The following is a 26,429-nucleotide window of genomic DNA, read 5'->3' on the forward strand; positions in this document are numbered from 1 at the left end:
TTTTTTGCATAAACAGGACTTTGGCTCTACTTTCAAAGAATAGGAACTTGCCAGTTTTGGAGAGCAGGACATTTGCATGTGAAAACTGGTCATCTGTGCTTGTGAATGTATGGACATAAATACTAAGTTTGATCCTGGTGGCGGTTAAGGGAAACAGATGACAGATTTGTTGCAATGACGCTGGCAGTATGAAAACAGTGGTGCAAGTGATCAGATGTCAGGGAAGCTGTGCCTGTCCACAGCTATCATTTGTTACCTTTTTCTTTTGAGTGCAGCAGACCGATATTCTTGTCATAGATTTCAAACCAGCGAGTTAGTTTTGCCCTCACTGCCAGCCTTGAATGTGGTATGTATTTTAAAAAGTTGCTTTTCCATTTAGGAGGTTAGGCTTCATGTATATTTCTTTGAAAGGTAGCTTTCCTAGCTGTTAACAAAACCTACATTTTGAGGTTCAACACAGAAATTAAAATAGCAAATGAGTCAACTGCAACGAAAACAAAAGACTTCAACTTAATGCAAATGACCTGATATTGACTGCAGCAGATTATTGATGCTGAGTTTCAGCTGGTTTAAAAATTAGGAAGACACACTTATGATCAAGAAATTCTAGTGAAGACATTTAGTGCATCATTACAGTTTTTTAGTAATCTGAAAACCAGAACAACCTGATGTCAAAGACTTGACAAAAGTATGAATACTAAGAGTATATTTCTCAGCATGCTTGTAATTAATATGCAGATAAATTAACCTAAATTATCATCATAATTTAATTATAGAAATGGAAATAACCTTAGCTGTATTTATATTCATATCAGTGGAATATGATGAATGCAATTAACCTTACATTTAAAATGGCTTTTCTTTTTTAAGTATCGCATTTATTGCTTGCTCTTTGAATGTTGTTTGAATTATAAAATCTAATGATAGTTTTTATGCATTCTTAATTCTAAAACTAGTATCTTCTGTAATGATTATGTTTGGCCTAAATGCCAAAATTCCTTATACAGCTTTGTTGATTGCTGTGCTTAGGTTATTGTGTGATCTCCGCTCAAAAGGTGATGTGTTTGAATAGATTTAGAATATACAAAATTAACAGTACTATGAGAGTAGTCCTAATCCCATTTCTTTTGAGTTGTATTCAGAAGAGTTTACTTCAGTAACTTCACATTTAAAGGTGTTTAAATTTTAAAAGCAATTCGTGTCAACAGCAAGTTAAATGCTTTCATTTAGGTGCTGAGTAGAGATTTTGGATGCAATTGTGAAGAAATGTACTTTTCAGTTTGACAGGTGTTTATAAGGTTTAGGTGCCTGACTGTAACCTCTGTCTGTGGCTGGATGGTCCACCCACAACTGACGTTTCATTGTAGTGCTGATTCTTGCATTGTGTATTGCCACTCTTCAGAGTAGTTCACTAATAAAAAAAGGAGTCATGTCACTAGGAGACTAACATGCTCCATTCTTCACAGATGGGACAAAGAGTTGTCAAGCAGGTTACTTTAATTATAGTTAGCTGTCCAGATAAGATCATGTTAAAACTATTGTGAAGTAAAAATAGTCTATCTCCAAAGTTTAGAGCTACCATTTCTACTGAGTTGTATGTCAAATTACAAGTCCCATTGATCTTGTTGCTTTCCCTGTTGCATGGTCTCAGTGTGTCTTGCTGCTTGTGTATTCTTTTGAATACAAAATAATAGAAAATTGTCAGAGAACTTATCAATGGGTTTGTGGAAAGGTATGTGTGAAGTGTTTCCCATATGTATCTGAAATGTTGCTTGCCTATGTTTCTTAACATTTGATTAATTCATAATGTTTAGGGTGTAGAGTACATGTAAATGGGCAAGATGACTACCAACTCTCCTTAATTTAAAAATAAATGTGTATATATTTGAGTAGGGTCATGAGGCGATAAAGCTGGCCCTCCCTCTTCCTAAAATAATGATAATAGCAATAATTACATGAATAAGCAATTATATAGAGAAAAATGTTTACACATAGAGATTAATAGTTTAGAGATTATAGTATTACAATTGACAGAGGACAAAAAAATCTACCCCCAACTCCAAGTACTTCGGAGCTCTGATTATACTAAAGAACGGGTAGACTGGCTTTCCCCCTGTGTTCAATGGACTAATAGAATACATGGATCCTCCTGCACATCCGAAAAGGAAATTTTGAGGTTTTCTGATAGTTCTATGGCATTCATTTTTTCAGGAGCTCTGGGAGATCTCATTTCCTTCTGTTTTAACATGTCAGTGATTGCTTCTGCTTTTTCATGCTTGTTTGACCTCCATGTTACAGACCAACTACTTAGCGAATTGTATGGTACGTGTTTTTCATGCTGGAATGAGTGGTTCTGGTAGTGAAGAAGGAGTAATGGATATTCTTTAGCAAGTAAGTATTTAATGAGGTAGTTTGTAAAAACAGAAAGCTATTGTATTTTTCACTGGCAGTTATGTAACTTTTTGGCATGATTTTGGCATAATTATTGGATAATGATGCTCAGTTTTCTTCGCAATCATTTTTTCTAGCTTATGGAAGGACCTCAGAAAGCACTTGAAAGGACTAAGCAAATACCATCTGTGCAGTTGAATATGCGTGTGTAAAATATTTAATTATGTATTGAGGCTTTCAGTAACTTCAAGGAATCCAGCAACAGATAAAATGGAAAGGATGATATAAGAGCTCAATCTTCTATTTTCCACAGGAAAACTGAAGTGTGCTTTGTCAGTATCGCAGTTGGGCACATTTCGTACTGAATAATGCAAGCTTGCTGCACTCTGAGGCATGCAGGTTTTGTTCTTGAGGCTTCTTGAAGGTGATGCAACCTCAAAAGAAACCTGAGGGGGTTTACTTGCTGATCTTAGACAAATGCCTGCTTGAGTTTTTATCAACAGTAATCAAAAGAAACAACTGTTATATATATTAAATGAAACTAATCTCTGTCTCATTCTTAAAATTTCACTGTTACTTTTTTGTCACGTATATTAAATATGAGTTTTGTTTCACTAAACAGTACTGTTTTGAACAATAGCAAGATATGTATATGTTGGGGAAGTGATTATTAGATTCTGGACACACCTTTCAGTGTAGTTAATCCGATGTCAAACTGTTTAACCTCAGCTTCCACTTTGACACCTAAATATTACTGCGTAAATGCATTGTATGCTGAAGAGTTGATTTGAGTATGAATTGAGATTTTTCCATTCAGAACTCTCTTTTTCTAAGAGATTTTTAGATTTAGGCTAGTTGTGAGTGATAGTAGGCTCATGAATGAAAAGCTCTCTTTTTTTTCCCCTCTCAATTCAACACTAAGTATTAATTTTGGAAGGATTTTTTTTTTCTGTCATATTGATATTAAAGGCAACAACTTGTGCTAATCTTCTGTAATAAGAAACACAATTTCTTTATCAACTTGTAGGTCCAGACTTTTTGGCTCATCTAATAGAATTTGTTGTGTAAATTTTGTTAGCCCAGCTGAAAACTTTGAACTTCCAAGTTGATGATGACTAGTGGTTAAATAATAAATTTTTTTTTAGAACTACAGCAGGAAAGAAACCTAACTACAATAATCAACTAAACTGCCAGCAGCTTTTAGGGCTTCCTGTGATGCACCACTTTCAGACTTCTCTTAATTAGCTCTTTCCAATTCATAAGAGCTGTGTTTTTCTTTTTTAACATGTTGCTGTCTTTGAAGTCTTTCCTTTTCCTCTAATTTTTCTCTTGGTAGCATTTCTCCTTTCATCTAGTTGGGTTGATATTCTGTAAATCTTACTATAGTGCTCTCGTTGCCTCCATCATTTGCTTCCGTGTATTTCCTTCTGTATTAATAGCTGTCTTTTTGTACAGAATTGTTCAAGTTCATAACAGTGGTATAACAGACTTTATGACTATGTCCTGGCTGATCTCACTTCGGGGTGGGAGAACACATTAAATTCTCAGTTTCTTTCTAGCTCTGCTTTTTGTGCTCCATATGCGTGTAAGATTTCCTTTTACCATTCATATAGCCAAATTATTTCGGCATTTTGCATACCTTACTGCATGTTTTATTCTTTCATCTGCCCCACACTCTCCATTCAATGTCTTTTTTTTTTTTCTTCTTTGTAATTTGTTTTTATATTGCTTGTATAAATACAGAAGTTTGTATTTCTTTAGGCAGGAGAAAAAACATTGAGAGGTTTAATTCCTAAAGTAAAAGTGTGTCTTATATAGTCAGCAGTCCAGGCCATTTCTTATTCAAATCTGATAATGTAATTGTGCTATGTAAATGGAACTTTCAGAGTGGCTAGAAAAAGTGATGCCCAGGCTCTGCATCCTGACATGAAAAGTAGTCATCTTTGCACTTAGTGCAGTTGAATTCCACATCCTTTCTAATGCTAGCAGTTTGGGCTATACAATCTAATATAAAAATGAGAAATATTTTCAGGTGAACATTTGTATCATCATTCCTGATCTGTGTTAGACTTAATGTCCATCTTTGTTCGGCATGCGGAAGTGGAAACTGTTAATATTTCTCCATTGTCTGACAGAAAGCACATACTATTGCACTGTGTATGTAATACATGCCTTTTCTGACTGGATTTGAAATCTGTGCATCTGTAGCTGACTTGAATGACTTTGATCTTCTCCTATTATCTAAAAGCCCAGCTTCTTATAGAATAGTCACTGTAGTCTATGTCCTGGCTCTCAGACTGGATCCGTCCTGTGAAATATTTCCATCTAGTCTATTGTTTTGTTTTGTTTCCTGGAGGAGGCAAAACAACTGTTTTAGTAGTGGGTGCTTCCTACAGATGGAAAACATTCTCCAGGGGAGAACTGGGCAGAGCAATGGCTGCTGCTGTGTCTAGGTGCATAGGGTACCATTTCCTGCTGCAGCAGAGGTAGCCTCTCCCAGTAGTAGCTGACACCATCCTCGCCCCATATGTGGCTGGCAGGAGCATCAGATGAGCTCTCTGTGGTGAGTTAAAATGGTGTTCCCACTTACTGCTGAGAGGAGAAAAGGATGGTGCTTTGTGACTCAGTGTGGACCACCTGATGTGTGCATTGTGTGGAGAAAAATGATAGAACAGATTCTAAGCTGCTGCATGTAAACTGGATAACGTGGGCACAGAAGACATCAATGATCCAAACATTTTATCTTTTTAAGGCTGTGAAGATGATCCAGCTGTGATGCTCAAGTATCATCTTAACATTGTTTGAAAAGTTGAAGCTGGAAGTTTAAGAGGTGGAGATGCAGCAGCATTGTTAACACAGTTAATGGAAAAATATTAAGGGAAACAAATGAGGCACTGTGCACAGGTCTTGTGAAAAAAAAAAAATTATAGGTAGTGGAGGGCTGGCAAAACTGCAGTGATGTCTACTTTCCAGTACTTGTTCCTTTTCTCGAGCAAGCAGAGCAACTCTTTCCTCCTTATTTTTGATTGTGTGCTTCCTTGTGTTTCTGTGGCTATGCAGTGGTTTGGATGAGGGAAAACTCATAATTTGGTTTATGGATCAGATAATTTTAATTTGGGACTCGCCTCCTGGTCTAATTCACTACAGCAAAGGGAGTGTGCAATTTGTGTTGGGGACCTCTAATTCCACAGGTACTGCTGGTGAAACTAGAACCTGAGTCTACATAATGATTAGTTGCTCAAATCATAATTCAGCAAACATGATTTGCTCTTCCTTTGTGGTATCTACTTAGTTTTGCTAGTGCAAGTGTTTGCAAGTTTGCATGGCAGGGAAGAAAATGGAATTGATTGGAGTTTAAAATAACCTTTTGTTTCTTAGGTTATTTGTAAACTAGATTAGGTACTCATGTGGCCCTACAAATACAGAACTGTCACAACTGAGTGGATGTGTTAGGACTACGAATGAGAGGCTGCCTATGTTGGGAGTGTTGTAGAAGACTTATTTGTCAAACAATGGCTTTGATTTCTTAAAATATAATATCCATTTAAAAGAAGTACAGATCAAGCTGATCTAACAGTTGGAAGCAATGTGTGTTCCTAAAAGTGGTATGTGTATAGATGTTATGATGTCAATTTTTTTCATAGGCATGCAGAATTTTATGTGCGTGAGTGCTAGATTAAAGATATTTAAAAACTTTAAAATGGAGAGATATTCAATGGTCTGTTTCATGGCATTTAATTTAGGTTAGGGCACTGAAAATTCAGGTTAGGGTACTTGCTACCAGATCTTGATCATGCTGACTGCAACGTTTCTGAGAACTGAAGGGCTTCAAGGGCTCTGGTTAGTATCCTGAAGTATTCACGGTAACGTGTCTTTATTTTGTTAGAATGAACATAGCAGAATATATTTCTCTTGTTTTCAATATTCTGTGTTCCATAAGTTACTGAAACTACTGTAGAGAGGCTATCAGTTTGATTAGGGCCAAATTAGTATTTTTATCTTTCTCTAGAGAATTTTGGTAGGTGTGGATATTGAAATAACTTTTTGCCTGTCTTACAGTCAGGTATGAAGCTCGTATTTTGGTGTCCTGAAGATCAGAGTATTAGATCTTAGTCTGATGAGGGCTATGTTTTAATTTGGTTTACTGATAACTTGAAATCATGATCTTATTTGCAGAAATCCATTTAGTTACACAGTTACACACTCGGATAGTTATCAGTGTACCATTTAGTTTTCTAAATCCGTTGCTAGGTTTGAGCACGGCCGCAGTTGTAAGCAATATAATTTGATGTCCATCGGGAGTAGACATGGGGAGCTTGTTACATAGGAGCATATGATAAGATACTATCTCTGAAAATCTACTTTCCAAATTAAAAGTTGGATTTCCAGCTAAACATAACTTACCATTTCAAGTTAAATTTTAACTGACATTTATTTTTACATCTCCACAGGGGAACTTTAGATTTGCTGTAAGTATTCCAGACTGTTTTTCCTCGTCTTTGTGTGAGACCCAGGTTTTCATGTCTTGAAAGTTTTTAGGGTAAACTTGATTGTTTTAAAATGGTGTCATTAATTAATTTTTTGTTGGTGGTGTTGTGAAATGGCTTGACAATCGTAGGTTCAAATAGTCATTTTAATTTGAAAATTCAACACATTCTGCGTCTTTCAGTATACAGGGAGAAAGTTCAAACTTTAGTTTTGCTCTGCCAAGCATGAGTGGAGTTTGCTTCAGAGAATTTTGGGCTCTGTATAAAGGCATGCAGAGCAAATCATAGTTGTTCAGGTTATCAGCCAAATAGACAAACTAGACCTCTCAATCAAAAGGGGTTTTGTGCTAATAACATTCCAAATGTGTTTATAGGATTGTTGTTTTATGAAATTTTTAATGTGTTTGAACATTGAGAAGCCAGTTCCTTGTTGGTTTGAACTGCTGTGAATGGGGGTGACTTGAATTTAGCTATTAGATTACATCAGTAGAAGGGCTAGCTCTGAACACATATTCATATTTGTGCTTCTCTAAGTGGTAAAACCATAGCAGAGGCTCATAATTTCTAAAATGGTAGATTGTTTTCCTTTTGTTCTTTGGCTATTAATGAAAAAATACTGTGTTTGCTGGCTTTTACTCAGCTATTCTGTATGTACAGTGTGCTAATGTAAATCAGCAGTTTCTGCTTCTATAAATAGACTTTGTCAGCAGCTGCAGAGCGAAACTGGCAAGCTTCTGGTCATTTTTGTTATTGCCATTCAGAAATTATTTGAATAGCTGTGAAGGTGTCCCATGGTATGTATGCCTGCTGTAGTGGTATTTGCAGACTGAGCTGAGGTTATGAGTAGAGAGAGGGAAAGAAAGAGTGAATTTATAAGCCAGCAGTGTGAGAATAGAGGCAGAGAGCTCTGTATTCCTTCATTTGGGAGTCCTTAAGCTGAGTTTGGAGCTCTTTTGTATAAAAGACATGCTATCCAGCTGGCTAAAAGTCACGAGTTCTTAAATGAGGTCTGGGGATAGCATTTATCTAACTTCTTTATAGATGGATATAAGGCAGCCTTTACAAGCATGCTCTGTTGGGGAACATCATCATACTGTGCCCTGGGAAGCTGTCTCCTAAAATTTTCGGTTCCTTCTGCTGCATGGGAAAGAAACAGCCAGGCAAGAATGCTTACCTTGTACAGCATTCCTCCCCTCCTGCACCGTCGTGGGAGCTCTTGTATGGCTGAACAGCAATTGCTGCTATCCTCCTTTCTAGAAGCAGACTAGAAAGTGGTACCGGTGTGGCCTGCAAGAAGAAGGAATGCTAACAGGCCAACCAAGTTACCATTGCTGTTTGTGGACACAGGAGAGGTTGCCAGGAAAGAAAAAGTATTGAATATCTTTCATGTGAGCGTTTAATTGAAGTCCTGTATCTGTGTTTACATGTGTGGTTTTTTTTTTTCTTGAAAGTTAGCAATCTTCTTTTAAGAGTCCTACTACAAGGTCTCAGGAAATATCTTGGGCTGTAAGAAATATTTTCCTGAAATAGAGATATGCTTACTTTCAGTGTTTCCCAAAGTACATATAATAAAATGGATGGTAGATTCAGTTTGTGCTGAAAGATATGGAATGACTTTATATTCCCCCTCTAATAAAAGCACATTTCTTGAATCTTGATACCCAACCTCTGTGAATAAGATGTAAAGGAAAGGAAATTATGAAACATCGTGTTATAATGACCGGTGGGAGTAGAGAACATTTGTCAACTGCTGCTTTAAAAACAGCACCATCAGCCTGTGAGGTGGCTAAAGTGAAATTCAGTGTATTCCAAAGCCTTGGAAACTGGAAAGTTTCTTAGTATCTTCATTGTATGTTTTACCAGTGCTTTAATCTGTATTCTTTGTACTGAATTAGATCTTAGTGATGTTAACTGTTATTCAAGGAGAAACACAGAACCCTGACGACTAGACTCTTAGCTTATTATTTTTAATGTTGTTTGAAATGTATGTATGTTTTTAAACTTCTAATGGATGTCTCGTGGCTTGATAGCCTAAATATTTTCAGATGCTCTACTACTAGAAAAATGGATCATACTTATTCTTCATAGAAGAAAATACTGACAATGTGAAAAAGCACAAACATGTTTAAAAAGAAAACATAGACTTGTTCTTTTTAAAAATGATTCCTTTCACATTTTATTCAGCTACCATTTTAAGGGAGTGTCGTGGTTTAACCCCAGCCAGCAAAAATAAACGCCACGCAGCCGCTCGATCACCCCCCCCCCCGGTGGGATGGGGGAGAGAATTGGGAGGGCACAAGTAGGAAAGCTCCCGGGTTGAGATAAAAACAGTTTAATAATTGAAATAAAACTAAGTAGAACAGTAATAATAACAGTGAGAACAACAACAATAACAGAATACACAAAGCAGGCAATGCACAACAGAACCGCTCACCGACCGCCGACCGCGTGTCACGAACGGGGGGCGAGCCCCCCCCCCCCCCCCCCCCCGGTTTTTATACTGACCATGATGTCACATGGTATAGAATACCCCATTGGCCAGCTGGGTCCACCACCCCGGCTGTGCTCCCCCCTCCCGGTGCAAGCATCACCCAGCAACAGCCAAAGCATCAATGGGCCATCAACGCTCCTTTCACACCGAACCCAAAACACAGCACACCCCCCAGGCTACTGGGAAGAAAGTTAACCCTGTCCCAGCTGGAACCAGGACAGGGAGTAATTATAGTTCATTCACTATGAACGACCATTTTCGGCATTAACGCGGTCTAAATAATTGGGACAGATGAGGAATATGGTATTTGGCAGATCCTTGCAGGCTGTTATGAGATCTAGTTGAAGTACAAAGTTTAGAAGAACTAAATAGTTCTAAACAGTATGAAGTTTAGAAGAACTAAAGAATAAGTATCTCAGAGTGCTTTTGAAGTTTATTGCTAAAATACAGTATAAAAAGTTGCACTTTTAAGTATTTCAAGAAAAGATGAGCATGTTGTATACTAGCTTAATTCCTTTTATAAAGTATAGAAACTCTTAAAATACAAAGTTAGTATCTTTTGTGGAATGAATGGAAAGGAGGAAAAATGGTAACTTTGATGTAAAATTAGTTTGACTTGTATAATTCTTTGTCCTTTAAAGACAGGCAAAAAGAGTTCATTCCAAGAATCTTTGTGTGAGATACTTCACTAAATGAACCTTTTATTTCTGCTTTTAGTCAGCAGACAAGCAGCGAGCCCTGGAAGAAACCAAAGCCTACACAACCCAGTCATTAGCAAGCGTAGCCTATCTGATCAACACTTTGGCCAACAATGTTCTCCAAATGCTGGATATCCAGGCATCCCAACTTCGACGCATGGAATCTTCAATCAACCATATTTCGCAAGTGAGACTTTTTTCCTAACTTTTTTTTTGCTCTTTGTTCTTGAAATTACACAGCAAGTAAAACTCTCACCTGACACTTTGTGAATGAGAAAAATAGTCGCATTTAAAACAGAAGGATGCATCTCTTCCCATACTGATTCTGGGAATGGGTCTCATTATGTGATTGTATATCTGTGTTAATGTGAACATTTTACATAGGATAAGAGATTAAATATATTCTTGGCCAGTTTATTGTTTGGAGAGGGGTCCATTCTGCATAAGTGAAAAGCACAGAAAAACTGCTGATGGAAAAATCAGAATGTTATGTTAAGGGACAGATTAAGCTTTCCAACTCCTATTTGGTGACTTACTGTACTTAGTATTTATTGGCTGCAGGCACTTAAAATTAAAAGAAAGGAATATGAAATGGATGGTGAAAAACAATATTTGTCATGTTTTTACTTTTCCTGTTGCTGTAATACTGGCATCTGATGACAAAAGCATAGATGACAAAAATAGTTTGCTCCTGGCTTTTCTTAATAAAATGTACTTTGCAACAGTACGTTTTATTGCACGCAACTGACATGAATAGAAGACAAAATTAATGTTTCAAGTTTGTGTATGGCTGCAGAGCTCCTGCCATTGTTTGCAGTTTTTCTGAGCAGCAATAAACTAAACTACTATTATCAGGAACCCATGTCCCATCACCACACTGATGTGAGAATTTTGGCTGCCAGAATGGGCTAAGGTTGGATGATAGATTTATTGGAGGTTTACATGCCAATGATGGATTAAAAGAGAAATTAAGAGCAATGATACAGCACTTTCTGTTTTTCTGTTACTGGAGAGTTGATTGGCATCCTAACTGAATATTTTGTGTCTTATTTGACCAATACATTTTGGCTGCTAGGGTTTCTTGATCTCCATGTGATAATGACATAAATTAAAATAAAGAATGTCGTGGTATTTAGAAAGACATTTGAAAGTAGGAGCTGTGTAAGGTAGGGAATGAGCAGATTGAGCTGATTTGTTAACTTGCTGGTGCTGAAAGGGTTGCTAAGCTAGCAGAGATTTGAATCGGCAAAAGAAGCGAATAATTTTATGCTAGCTTAATGGGCCGAATTGGCTTACTGAGGGGTCAGATGAATTCCAAAGCAGATGCAAAGGAAGGGGTGGGGAGGATTTTCCCTTCTGGTAACAGTACGCTATTAGATTGCCTCAGTTATCTCATACAACTGCATCCTCAAAAATAACCTGAGAAGTTTGATTTCTTCTGCTACATGCTTCTTGTTAATCCATGGACAAGTCAATTCTTTTTATTTCCCAGAAAATGTCACAAATTGCTCTGTGTGTGTGTGCGTGTATATGTGCTATATATGTGTGTGTATGCCTCTGTGTGTGTATACGTCTGTGTGTGTGCTTGTGTGTGTATGTATGTGCTTCCTGACAGGCTAGTGCCAGCTGACAAGTATTTCAGCTATTTGAGAGCCTGACGCAAAAGACAGTATATGAATAAAAATATTCAAATTTCACTGGATTTTGCATTTTATAGATGTGGAAAGTTCATTTTGTCACACAGTTTTTCTAAAGTAGCTTTTGGGGAAAGGGCCATAGCTTTTTAAATTTTTGCTTCTGAGAAGCTGAGATTTATGCAGATTGAGATGTGAGGTTAGATTGTCTTTGGCGTTTATACAAAATGGCTAGTTATTTAAAATGGAGCACTAAATTACCAGTGCCCAATACCTAATGAAGATGTATCTGCCAAAACTCATAGGCTGCACTTCACTTGAACAACCAAAAAAAAGTTAATTTTTTTTTAAATATAGCTGTGAAATTGAAAATTGAGTTTTGTTTTGGTTTGGGTTTTTTTTGAGTCTGTATCAGGATACTCCCCTGAGTAGGAGTATCCTGTAGGATACTCCCCAAATCTTCATGGAAGAAATGATATCAGAGGAGCAGACAGTATTTGAAATTTGCATATTACATACACGAAGTGTGTTGATCCAAAGAACTTTATTAAGTTGAATTCAATATGTTCTGAAATGGCTTCATCCCATGATACCAATGTTGTAGATGGTTATATTATCTGTCTTAATTTCAGTGGTTATTTTTCTTTTAAAAAATGAATTTATTTTGTCACAGTTTCTGTGTAATAATTTCTTTTCAGGAAACTTGATTATACCTCTCCGGGAGCAAGCCTAACCTGCAGAAGACTTCCTCGGTCTTTTTTATGTTGGGTGTAAGGTTTAGTGGACTGTTTCTAGTACCACTTAAAATGCCTCATTGCCAAATTATGATTTCAGTCAGTCTGACTTGAAATGATGTCAGTAATGTAGAACAGAAAACAGGTTGGTAATTACCATCTGCTCTCAGTGCATTATTGTATTAATGCTTTGGTCAGTAGGTATTGATATTTAAGTTTAGAAAACAGTAATGCAAATTATGATATCTGGATGGATAATCCTGCTTTTAATTCTGATTTGGAAGTCCACATGTGCTCCAAAGAATGAAGCAAAATAATTTGGCTTTTAGTAAGAAAACTTTTTTCAAAAGTGCTTGTTTTGTTCAAGTATAGCTCCAACAGGGAGAGATGTGATTAACTTTAGAAGATAAAATATTCTAGTTCTCTGTTCATTGATAGAATGCCAATTCATATAACTTTCTGTGTTTCCTTCTAAATGCCAACTTAATCAAAGAGCTGAAAAGGAAGCTGATAATCATTTGTGGTTTTTCAGGTTATATATAGGTCCTGAATAAGGAAATTGTTACTATTGAAACTATTTTTATGCAAGTGATTAAATCCTATTGGTTTAAAATTTAGAATTACTTTGATTTGGTCTGAAAACTGATGAATCTATTCTTATTTGCCTTCTTGAACCTTGTCCAGATCTAGATAATATACAGTGTTTCATATTTGGCTGAAAATTTGAATCCTAAATACAGATCATCTGTATAAATATTTATACTTGATAAAAAAAACTGTGCTGAAGTTTTCAAGTTAGCAGACTCTGTGAAATGTTACTAATGTCCAAATTCTTTAAATTAATCTGGCAGATTTTCAGGTTTTAATATTTGTATGATAAGAAATGTTTTTTTCAGGTTTAGTTATAGAATACTCTTAGTTTGCAGGGTCATCTTTAAAACTCTTCTCTGCTGCTACTTATATAAACAAGCATATTATCATAGTGATGAGTTATCTCCAGTGACAATGCATGATGGAGAAATCTGCTTCATCCTATTCTTAGAATCTGACTCCCATGATATTGGCCGTGAGAATAGATATTGAATAGACTGCAGACTTGAAGTTCTCTCTAGTCAGCATGTGTTGCTTAGCTGAACTGTAGCAACACGTGTGAGCTGGTTGGTCTCTGCAGGGAAGTTCACTTGGACCTTCCATTGGTAAGTCAGTAAAGGCTTGTAACCATTTTCAGTTGTGTTATTCTTGCAAGTTACAAGAATAGCCAAACTCTTTCAAAAATGCAAGTCTAATTTTCCACAGTATATATTAGCCGTTTATGGAGCAAGTAGCTTTTCAGCATTTTTTATCATTATGACCTCTTTCTTTGCGTATAAATTACGTACAACTTGAGTTGAGACAATTAATGCCACACTTTTAACATGTCAAAATTGCTAAGTTACTTATTTTAAAGTAATAATCCAATTTTCAAGGTAACTTGCAATTAGTTTGTTTAAATTCTATCAAATTAGATTAAAAAAAAAAAAAAGCCCAGCAACGCTATATTTAAGCAACGTTTTCTTCTAAGATTTTTTAAAACTGAATTTTAAAAGCCCAGACTAACAGACTGACAATAAATTGTTAAATTTAAATTAGAATCTTTTGAGAAGAGGAAGAAATCAAGGTTTCTGGAGACTTTTATTTCTGAAATTTCACTATAGTTTAGACTTTCGAAGTGCTATCGTGGTTTAACTCCAGCCAGCAACTAAGCATCACACAGCCGCTTGCTCACTCTCCCCCCCCACTCCTCCCCGCAGCGGGATAGCGGAAAGAATCAGACGAGTAAAAGTGAGAAAACTTGTGGGTTGAGATACAAACAGTTTAATAATTGAACTATAATCATCATCATCATAAAGATAAATTGTAATGAAAAGGAAGATATCAAAGAGAGAAATAAAACCCAAGAAAGAGAAGTGATGCAAATGAAAACAATTGGTCACCACCAACCGACCGATGCCCAGCCAGTCCCCGAGCAGCGGCCCCCACACCAACCTCCCCCCAGCTTTATATGCTGAGCATGACGTCATATGGTATGGAATGTCCCTTTGGTCAGTTGGGGTCAGCTGTCCCAGCTGTGTCCCCTCCCAGCTTCTTGTGCACCCCAAGCCTCCTCGCTGATGGGGTGGGGTGAGAAGCAGACAAAGCCTTGACTCTGAGTGAGCACTGCTCAGCAGGAACAAAAACATCTCTGTGTTGTCAACACTGTTTCCAGCACAAATCCAAAACATAGCCCCATACTAGCTGCTAGGAAGAAAATTAACTCTGTCCCAGCCAAAACCAGCACAAGTGCTAACGTAATACTTCAACAAATTTCACTTACAAGTAGAAGAGAATATTTCTCGAAACTCTTGAGTTCAGTGGCTTCAAAGTGAAGTGGTAAATAGTGTTAACTTTGGAATCCCAGAAATGATTTAATGTTTTTTCTATTTTAGTCTTTACAGATCTTGAGGCTGTTTTTATTGAATTCAGTATGGAAACTTAATGTTTTAAAATGGCCAGAAAATTCCTAATAGAAAAAAATGCAGTGGTTTATACTTTTTTTCCGCTTAAGCTATCCCTTGCCTTATTGCAGGCATCTTGGAAAACATAAGAAAAGATGATAGTAATAAGCCTAACCTCTAACAAACTGTCATTTAAAAGCCTTTGCCAAAGGTAATAGAGCTATGGGGGAAAAATGCGTAATAATGCTGTCGGGAGTCTGAAATTTCTTGTTAGAAAACAATGTTTTAAGTTATAGAAGGGCACAGTGTATCCCATCTGCTTTTCCTGACAGACTTTCCAAGCCAGGTGTTTTGTTAGTCCAGCTCTAACCCCAAAAACTTCTCAATAGAAGTTTCTAAATGGCTGAATAAACATTCTGCAAGCATTCTCCTGTCTCACTTAAGGGATTTATGCTAGTACTGGAGGCAATAATTACCTGTGTGTTGAGGATAAATGTTTTAATTTTCTTTAGTAGAAGGTTAATCTTTGTTCCTTTCTCTACTAATCAAATACCTCAATATTCCTTTCTGCTGTTTCATAGGTGTCTTAAGATCTTATGACTCCAGTAGTCTACTAAGCAAGAAAATGAAAATTTTGAAAAACCCGCCAGCAAAACGCTTTTCAATACAATTTTAGGAGTGTGTACCAGAATTAGGTGCCGTTTTTATACTCTTAGTCATTCCATAGCTATTCAAGGTAAAAGAGATGTTCTGAATCATCATGCAAGAGAATTCCCAATAGATGAGCGTCAGGTTTTAATTAGGTTTTATGCATTTTATTGTTTGTCACTGTAATCATGCCTCACTGATCACCATAGTCCTTAAGGAAACTCACAACTCCTATGAATAATTAAAAAACCACACTTTCCATTCATGGAAACAAGTTTCCACAGTGCCAAGATACCATCGCTACAATAACATGTGCATTAAATATCTGTACTCACATTGTATTTATAGATAATTGCAGAGTTGCAGAGGTCAAGCACTTGAAATGCAGAGAAAGGAAGAAATCATCTTGCCAACACTGCACTAATTACTTTACTTTCTTTCTGATTTGTAGATGGAAATTAAGGGTCTGAGTGTTTAGTGTCCAAGGCGTAAACTAGTTTTGAATGACCAGATTCAGTCCCATAAGATTTTGATGTTTCAGTACATTTAAAACATTGATGTTTCAGTACATTACATAGAGCATTTCAGGTGCAACTGCTGTTGCAGCTGAGGTTGTTTAACATTCTCGCAAATGGTATCAGAGGCCTGTGAGACAAAGAACATACAAGAGTCAGTGTAATGTTTCTGCAGGTCTCTAGTGACATGTCTAGTTCACAGATGAAGTCTGAGATAATCATAGAGATTGAATTCTTCAGTGGTATTAAACATGAGATTGTCCTCCAAGTTGTTGCAATCACATACCATTAGCTTAACAAGAAAGTATGTGCTTTCTAACTCCTCAACAGATGAGGTGAGGATTCTGTAGACAACCTCTTTGATATGACTGCTACTTGTTCCAGAACTTCTCCTTCCACTATGCTGCAAAAGCAAAGGTCTGGCACAGAGAAAGGATAAAAACCTGTGAAGGAAGATAAAATATTGAATCTTACCCTGATGCAGAATGGTACGCTTTTGGTACTCTGGCCTGGAACGTGTTTATGTGCTCTGTTTGCACTGGTGCTTGTACAATCAATAATATCATAAGAGCTGTTAAGATCTGATCTGCACTATTGTATTGGGTGATGGTATATAGACCTGGTCATCACAGGGAGCTTCAGGAAGGACTTTGGCAAAATTGGTTAGAGAGTGGTTTAGTTGTTAAGTAGTCATAGAAATATCTGTGTTTCTATCAAGCTCGTACGAACCGTGAATTTCTGCAGAGTTTATATATTGGCCAAATCTGGGTGGCTTTTTGTGAGGGTGATGGAGGATGTGTCCCAGATAGCTTAACCACCCCTATTAAATTTCAAGTCATTGCTCAACAAACTCAAGCTTTCCAAAGAAAGAGTTGCCAACATATTTTGACCTTGAATAATCTATTTTTCTGTAGCTTTGTTTTAAGAAATAGCTGTGCAGCTTTAGTAGAAACCTTACAGTTCTAGGCAGGTGGTACTAGAGGTGGCAGAAATGTACATGACAAAGTTGTATTCAGTGCTTAATTGTAGCAAAGTTGCAGGATCTTGAAAATATGTTGCTGGAAAATACTACGTAATCTTGATAGATAGTAATTTAAGCTTCCATATAATGCCCCTGGTATTTGTGGAAATTCTTCTCTGGAAAGAATGTGAATAAACAACTTCTTGGAAGTGTTTTTTTTTAATTTTATAGTTTCAAAGGTTATGAAGATTGCATAAGGTAATGCAGGGTCCATTTTGCTTGTTTTGCTAGCAGTAGCACAAACAAAAGGGTAAAACAGTGTAAGCAACCCCACTGCCCCAATCCCTGCCCACAGAAAAATAAAATTTAAAAAATGTGTGTTATGAAAATGAGTTTTCATTTGTACCTGTTCCTTAGTTACTACAGAGCCTGTCTCCTAACTTTGAGAAGTCTTTCTGGTACCATTCATAATCACTAAAGTGGTAACAAGAAATCCTATGAATGTTTAGAAATCCTAATGGTGGTGATTCTGGCTGTTTTCTTACCTTTTTTTTTATCCTGTAGCTAAAATGTTTGTTCACAACTCCGGCAAATTTCTTATAAGGAAAGCTGTTTTGTGAACAAGGAATGATGCAAGCAACTCGTGCACCATGATTTAAGAGATTTTGTTTTCCTGGAAGTTCTAGATAGACTTTTTGGTAACTTTTTCCTACTCTTTTTATCAAAGAAGATTCAAGTACGTGTTTTTAGGCAGTGAATTTTCAGCAGGGCTTTGTCTTACACTAGAGATTCTCCTGTAGTACTCATTGTAATACGTGGAGGGAGGGATTTTCAGTGTTGGCCTTAGGCATTCTAAGTAAAGGCACTGGGCTTAACCACTGGCTTCATTGTGGATAAATTAGTACTGAGCATGTTCTAAAATCTAATCATTGCTTTGTGATGAGTGATTTGTAATGACTGAAATACCTTGTCAATTTGTCTGAGTGAAATTTTATTCTGTCATATGACTACCAGTCCTAGTTTAGCAAACTGTTTTACAGTGTGAGAAAGCCTGCTTATGGTTTGTTTTTCAGGTCAAGTTGAGGTTTGGGAAGGTATCCTTACACTTCATCTAGTTGGAGACTACTTCAAAGACGAGCTCAGAGAGTGATTGTAAAATTAAAAAGGATAATTGAAAGAATCATATAAAACAGTGTCAATAAATTAATGGGAACTACTAAGAAGGGAAAGGAGAAGAAATTTTGCTGAACTGTAATGAATGAGAGTAACAGAAAACCCAAAGAACCCGTGGCTATTAGTGTGGGTTTAGAGGTGGCAAGTTCAACAGTAAATTGAACAAAGATGATGTAATCGAGTGTATGTAGTGATATGTTTAGCACAGTACACAGAGAACTTCGAAACGTTGGAACTGATTCTTTTTTTTTTTAATACTGACTCTGTATTCAAATGCATACCACTGTTAGTAAATACACTGCGTCTTTTGTAGACGGTGGACATTCACAAAGAGAAAGTTGCTAGAAGAGAAATTGGTATCTTGACTACAAACAAAAACACCTCAAGAACTCACAAAATCATTGCACCAGCTAACTTGGAGCGACCAGTTCGCTACATCAGGAAACCTATTGATTATACAATTCTAGATGATATTGGACATGGAGTGAAGGTAGGTGATATTGTTAAAACAGCCAAACTGCAAATACATTGTCTTTGTATATTTTCAAAATAACCTGATGCTTTTCATGGTAATATACCAGTTTCTCCTTGCCTGGCCAATGTGTCTATAAACACAAGAGGAGTCCTGTCCAATTTGCAGTTGCCCCTTCCCGTTCCCTTGCCCCAGTGTTTCTAAACCTTGCAAACCCACTGAATCTTATTTCTGAGGATATTTGGGACTATGGGTCTCACCTTTTAAAATGCTTCCAAATACCAAGTTGTGTGATGCTGCTATTACTGTTTGAATCAGTTGCTAGGGATATACCTGGGGACTGAAGGGCTAATGACTCTCACTTTTCTGCCTGAATTAGCATCGCAAAGTATGATCCAGCTCTGATTGCCACTGATTTACTTTGAAGCTCACCCGAAGAAAGGGTTTGCATAAGAAGTATTATGTGCTCCCTTTTCTTCTTTCTGTCAGAGTCAGTTATACCCCTATCCTGTGATGTGTTTTGTTAAAGTGAGCTCTCCACAACTTTTGTGCCCGTGGGGTTTCAGAATGGGAAATATTGCTGCCAAGTTTGAAGCCAGCTGGTTCTCCCTTTTAAGATAAGGAAAAAAGGAGGCGTTTCAGGGCAAAGATCAGACTGAGACACAACTGGTGGCTCTTGTATGCAGGTGTTAGATCAGTGTACGCAACAGTAATATCATGTGTGAGATTAGATACGCATTTTTTAAAAGCACGTCCTGAATGTAAACACAGTCGCAGCAGGTGTGAGCTCATTGTTAACTTGTGCTGCCAGGAAAACAAATACGGAAATGAGAACACTGACAGTGTTAAAGTTCCAGGAGAAGAAAGGTAAATAACACAAAGCGGTGTCATTTTTACATGACAAACTAACAAATCTGTAAACCTCCTAGTAGCAGTAAGGTAAGATGCTTCTTCCAGTCGAAGTACACCAGAATTTCTTTTGCTTGACACCTAACTGCACTAGGTTATCTATGTTGATCAATTTGAACTGTCTGTTTGGATACTCGTTTAAATGGCAATAGGTTGTTTAACCAAACTCTTAAAATTCAAATTCTGAACAGTGCTATTTAAATATCTTTCCCAAGCAATTCTACTCAAGGTCTTCTGAACATCCTGTTCATTAACAGCCTTATTTCCCCATTTCTTACCAAAGAAGTCAACCTCAGTTTGTAACCCTAAACAGATTTTAAAAAGACAAGTGACTCTTTAAGCTTGATTTGGAAAACCAAACCAAACAAAAAACCCCCAGCATCAATAGCTACAGTTTTGACCAGGAAATTATGATCAGTCTTGTGTTAAAATCTACTGCCAATTCTTATAAATTTTGAATTTATGCAGGTCAGCAGAACTCCTTCTGGATATGGATGGAGCATATTAACCTGGAGGATTACTGTTGCTAATATTTTAATGATCATTTTTGTTTTAATGAGATTATTTTAGAACTCATTAAAGAATCGTTTTTAATTGCTCTGCAACACAATCTTACTTAGCACTGTCTCTAAACCATTATAATTAGTATCCCACTTACCTCAATGTAGCAGAATCATACTCCCTGTGATGCAATGAATTACGTTCTTCTGAAAGAACGTAGTTCATCAAATGGATGATGATTCAAATGTGTATTTGCATCCATTTGTTATGCTTGTGATATGCTTGAAACATCTTACAAATTATATTTACACTGTACTATATTTATCTAAAGAATGAAAAAGTATTGTGTACTTGTGAAACAATAAGCAGAGAACTTGACATCATGCTATCCTTAACATAAAGATCCATAGATCTGTTCCGATCAGGTTAATCCTGTGTTCAGCACAGAAGAAAGAACCACTCCCTTGCTGATGGGGAGAAAGTGGCCAGTTGTGCTTATGAATCTGTTGTTTTTGTTCTGCTTGAGTAACTACAGATTAGTTTACTAGATCTGTGGCTGGAGAACAAAGAGAAAAAAAGAAAAAGCATAGGAGCTTTAAATTTGCCTATTTATAGCTCTTTATTGCTTGAGCTGTGGCATTCTTCCCTTCAAATGAGTATTCAGCAGGAGTTATTGGATAAATAGCATTAAAGTTCCAGTTAGCATCAGGGTGCCTCAGTCTGCATTCTTTGTCCTCTTTCTGCTTTTTCTGCTGTAGGGCTTCCCCTCTAGTACTTGGACCAGAATAAAGCATTGTCAGGACAATCAGAGAGCTAATGCAGCAAGCATTCATTGCAACCCCTGAGAAAGATGGCAAACTGGACAGAGAATAATACAGGTGAAAAAGGGAGCATCCTTGGCCAAGAAATCCAGTATGCCATGTTGAGAGAAGTAGTATAGGCACTTGAGCACCCATTCCTTCCATTCAGAAATTCAAAGCATCAGTGGATACCATCTTCAGGAAAAGGTGCTCCACAATATGGTTTCTAATAGGTGAGAGAGAATTTAAGTGCCACTATATCATTCCAGCAGTCCCTCCTCATCGTCCCTCCCTGAGGCTACAATGCTGCAAAAATCTAAAGAACCTTTTTGTCTGAAAGAGGCTGGCTTTCAGTTTTTCTCCCGAGTTACAAAGTCTTCCAATCTTCCCTCCAAAGAGTTCTCTAGTCAAGAGGATGAAAAAAAAAAGTTTGATCCATTCAAAGTGGTCTGTATTAAGGCACTGTAATTATCAGGCAGTGCTGCTGAGGAAAAGGTTTCAGCTCATGGACCCTCTAATGTAACTGGCCACGCTGTCTGGCCAGTACAGGGGGACCAGGTTTTCCAGTGTAGCTCTGTGAAGCAGAGACTGTTTTGGTTAATAAATCTGTGGAACTTTAATCTCAAAGACAGGAGATTTTCTAGTAAATCAATTTATGTTTCTTTTTTAATACATTAGGGTCTATTTATGATCTAAGTGGATGAAATGGAGTAGTCACTCTGGATGCTCTGCTGTTGAGATTCTGCATATTTAATGTTCGGTGTTACAAAAAGTGTAAGAAATGTAATGATACGTTTAGATTAGCTGAACTGAAAACAGATCAAATGATATTCAAATGGAAGGACTAGTATTTTTGAAAAATTATTATGGGAAAAGAAGATATATGGTATTGTGCCAGCAAGATGTAGGACTTAATGTCAAAAAGCTAGCAGTTAGGCTTTAAACTAAGATTTCACTGCTAGTTAATGTCTTAATATATAGTTTAGAAAATACTGATATGTGGTGCAGTATCCATATAGAGTGCTGTACTTCTTACAAGACGTAATGATTTGTTCTTGATCTTTGATCAAGAGATATCTCAGGGCATCAGGTTAAGAGTTAAGTAACAGCATTGTCTAGGAAAGAACATATGTTAGCTTAATATTTGAGAGGCTTTTGTTTCAGCTAGTTGTAAATATGCTAATGCATGTAACAATTTAAATGAGCTCAGAGTATTGGTAAGGCTATTCTTTGACAGGTCAAATAAATTAATCTCTGAAGTTAATCCATCTAGATCTCATGATCCATTTTGAAAGAAGCTGACTTTTTATTAGCACTGTAAGAACTTGAATAAACAGTGTACAAGCATTTAAGCATTAGTTTTAAGGTGTTAATCTAAAGGCTTTGTGGTCAATGTATATTAAAAGTTTCAGCTTGAAAATCTTTTGTTCATGACACATTCTGCTTTAACCACTCTTTTCTATGATCTACTGATACATTATTTTGTTAATGCTGAATGCTTAACTTTTTTCTTTCTTTTTCCTTTCTCTTCATATCCTGAAGTTCCAACTAACCTTTCAATGCTTTTTTTCCTTACCTCTTTTATTTGCTCCATTTATGCATTAAGTGGTTGCTTAGATTTAAGGTAAGAAACCCCAGGGCTGGATTTCCATTCTTATTCTTCTGAGACTATTACACACGGGGAGATGATCAACATGAATGTTACTGATTGTTTAAAACAACACCCGCTCTCCCTCCTGTGTATCAGACCTTCTGTTGAATGATTTCATCGCAGATAAACATTTTGTGATATAAATTGATCTGTTTATATAAGGAAGCTAACGCAGTTCATTTTAAAAGCTTTGTGGCAAAATATTGACTGCCTTCAGTATATTTACCAGATCATTTACAAGAGAGGAATGTTGTGCTAACCTTGTGTAGACAAAAAGATAACAGTGAATAGATAGCAACTGAATATAAGCCTCCCCCTGTGTAATATTCTTTTTATCCTATATGCGGTGTAAGTTATGATTTGATTGGGATTAATGTTTCAGTGTGAGATTGCTCAGATAATGGGCTCCAAAGCTGTGTGACAAATTCAAATCTGTATATTATTTTTTAAAGTTGCAGTATCCTTAATTTTTCCAGAAACTGCTAGCACTATTTAAATATTGAGAGGCACTCATGTATGGAAATTTTCACAAATTTGATATTTGTGTAAAATATTTAATAACCCTTAAACAACAAGCTTAGTAATTTATTTAGTAGAATATTAAATGAATAGTGCATCAAAGAACTCAAACTGAAGCATGTCAAATTCTCAAGGATCTTGAAGAGGTTTAAATGTTAGTAGCCTTAGTGGCTGCAGAAGTAGCAATAAAAAGCATCAAATCAATTAGACAAGCAGTTAAATGAAGTGCATGATACTATGCTGGAGTTCATAGCACATTAATTAATAGATAGGTTATAGCCTTTATTGTGTATTGTGATATCCTCCTCCTGAAGTGCAACTGGTTTGGGGAAAGAGGGAACGAAAGGTTTTTAGTAGCAGCCGCCACGGTTTTAAAGAGGAACTGTATTTTGGAACATAAAATACTAATATGTAGTATGAGTATATTAATTAAATGAAGTTCCAAGTTGAAGTGAGATATTTTTCATGACTAAGTATTTTCCATGACTGGAAAAAGCTAAAAGAAAATCCTGCACATTCCTGAAAAGATTGCCTGTAAAATGAAGTATTACTGTAGATATCCCAATGATGTCCCTGTGGAATTGGCCAGACGGTACTTCTAATAAGGCATTTAAGTGTATGTAGCACATCAGATCGCAATGGAAACTGTTTAGTAAGTGAGAGATTTCTCGCATGTCATTTGAAATTTATTTTTACGTAAGTGTGTGAGGTACAGTATTTTAAGTCATGTAGTGTTTAAATGCTTTTTATTTGAGAATTGAAAACTATATCTCCTCCCTGGCTCTTTCTACCTATCCACACAAAATGGATACTTCTAATGCTGAATATGCCTTATTCTGGGTGCAGTTCATATTGGATGATGGTTTTCTCAGTGATATTAAAAAAACAATTTGCAAACTCAGTTTTCTTTATTGCTCTTTGCAGTTGCAGTTACAAACAACTAATGACCATCCAAAAAATTTTTTTAAAATTGTATAATTATGGATTATGTGTGAACTGCCATACCTGTGCATCATCTGCAGTGGTGATAAGAGTCTCTTCAGCTTTTGGGAGAAAAATATTTTTTTCTATTTATAGGTTTGGAATGAAAATAACATTTTTTGTTATAACACCAGTTAAAATATTTCTTTATTTTTACTAGAGTGAACGTGATCAGAAATTTGATTTGTGAAATCACAATATGTCAATCAACTTCTCATTGCCAAAATATGAGGGTTTAAAAAAAAAAAAGAAAAACGGCAAAAAGCAGTGCAGCAGCTCTCAGTGGACATAAGTTATTCTTTAAGTCTCGCTACAGTCACTGTGCATCAGCCTGAAAGAAGAAAACTAAAAGGCGGCTGCTAACCCTGGTTCCGTGTGAATAATAATTTTACTTCCCTTACGAGAGATTGGATATGAAGTGTTTAGCCTGCATTTATTTTTCATGGCTGCAAAGAAACCTTAGTCTTAGCTAACAATTACAATATTAAACTGACTGACTGTAGCAGGGCTAACTGTGCTTGTGTCTGGGTAGCTTAATTTTAAATTTTAAACAGATTTTGAAGAAAATTCCAATTACAAGTCAGAGTAGCATCTGTAGCATCTCCTGTCAGCAAATCCAATTGAAAATGACATTGTTTAAGCCTTTTTGTATTTACCAAACTTGGTTCTTCAATTACTTTACATAGGTGGATGTGGTAAAAACAAGTAAACTTACTTGCTGAAGCTTCTTCTTGTGGTCATGTGCCAAGACAGGGTTGAAATTTGGACATTTCACTTCCATATCAACTGGTTAATCAACTGACAAACATATGGCTTAATTAGACATGCAGAGTAAGTATTCGAGTGGCTGAGCACAGCCTGGAAAGGAATTTACTTTGAGGTAGCAGATGATGGGCCAAAAATCTGTTCATCCTCTCTGTAGCGTTAACAAGATGAAGCAAGGCGTGAGAAGGTAGTTTTCATTCAGCCTTAGGTTGTTTTTGCTGGACTCAGGTATAAAATTGCTCAAGAAGGTTGGGTAACTGCTTGAAGTTTCTGAATATAATCCATGGAAGAACATCACTGATGGCACACTTTTTCTTGTTAGATTTTGGGCAAAAGATGATTCTTTTGACATCCTGAAAGTTCTAGAAAATCTGATGTGACCATAAAGCATCACTTAAAAATTTCTGGGCTGAGTCCAACTTTGGCTTTAGAAAGCAGCTCCTCCTGAGGTTTGATTGTGTGGAATATCTGGTATTCAGGATTTTTGGAAAAAAAAAAACCACTTTGTTTTGGTAATTGAACTGATAATGAGATGTTCTTCAGAAGAGTAAAAATGTGGATTGAAATCTTTGTTGCAGGTAAGTGCCTTACAGCTGCGTAAATACACGGTGCATTGGTGCAAGTAGTTTTTGCATATCTGATGACCAGCTCTTATATCTGACCAACTATGTATTTCTGCACTTCTTACTCGGTGAATTTTTTTTGCTCATGAAAACATTCCCAAGAATTGAACTGAATGAACTGCAGGATTTCTCAGTTTTAACCAGTTTATTTCACTACAAATTTCTTATACAGTGGAGTGCTAAAGAAGCATAAAAATGTAACTATGAAGGAAACTCAGTCATATGTAGGACCATAAGAAGGTGATTTAATCACTGGGATCTATGAAAAACTAGTTGCCAAAAATAGAAATTGGGCAAATGAGTCTTAATTATTAAAAAAATTAAACTTAAAATGATCATTTTCTAAGGGCTTAGTCAGTCCTGTATCGTGTCTTGAAGTCATCAGATGTTAACCTTTCTAAAACTGACGCTGTAGCTCAATATAGAAAATATTGGATGAAATACTATCATACCCTTTTTAAACAGAATGATCCATGGTGGTCCATTTCTTTACAGTTCATTTTATGGCTGTTTCTGTGGAGCTGGATCTCAGAGCATCTTCCAGGATGTGTTACTTACCAAAGATCTGCTTATTTTAAGTTGTTTATGCAGTTTCTTCCTTGGTAAAACTTCCAATTCCAGCTCCAGTGCTGACAGAGTTACAACTTTGGTAGAAGACTTTTTTTTCTGTAGTGCAGGTGCTTGCTAATTCACGTATAAAAAGCTTCTGCAAGGTATCAAGTAAAAAAAATGCTTATCCAAGATCTCCCTAGAATTATTTGGTGTTCTTCCATGTAACTTCAGTTGGTAATATTTTCTACTTTTTTGCTTCTGTGGGAAGAGGCGAAAAAAGAATTGGAAAAACCCCTGCCTGCATTCTGCATAGAGCCTGTGCACTACTTGTCTGTTTACAGGGTTGTCTTCCTGCTTTTAGAACAGTCAGCTGGGTTTTTTTTTTATTCTGAGCTTTGTGCCCAAATCATTACTGCCTCTCTTAATTTTTTCTTTTTTTAGCACAGTGGT

The 26,429-nt window shown here is 36.6% G+C and overlaps 1 protein-coding gene across 9 annotated transcripts in view; it reads left to right on the forward strand.

The window, feature by feature from the left end:
* Positions 1-26,429, forward strand: part of ABI2 (abl interactor 2) — a 71,809-nt gene that overhangs the window by 18,505 nt on the left and 26,875 nt on the right. For 6 of the 9 annotated variants that reach the window (XM_075153413.1, XM_075153414.1, XM_075153415.1 and 3 more), the window contains exons 2-3: positions 10,087-10,254; positions 18,520-18,696. In XM_075153413.1, coding sequence (XP_075009514.1) covers positions 10,087-10,254; positions 18,520-18,696 — 345 coding nt within the window. The remainder of the gene's footprint in view (positions 1-10,086; positions 10,255-18,519; positions 18,697-26,429) is intronic. The other 3 variants (XM_075153422.1, XM_075153420.1, XM_075153421.1) reach the window with 1 other exon arrangement.

This window comes from Calonectris borealis, chromosome 6 (genome assembly GCF_964195595.1).
Source record: "Calonectris borealis chromosome 6, bCalBor7.hap1.2, whole genome shotgun sequence".
In the NCBI taxonomy this organism is placed as follows: domain Eukaryota; kingdom Metazoa; phylum Chordata; class Aves; order Procellariiformes; family Procellariidae; genus Calonectris; species Calonectris borealis.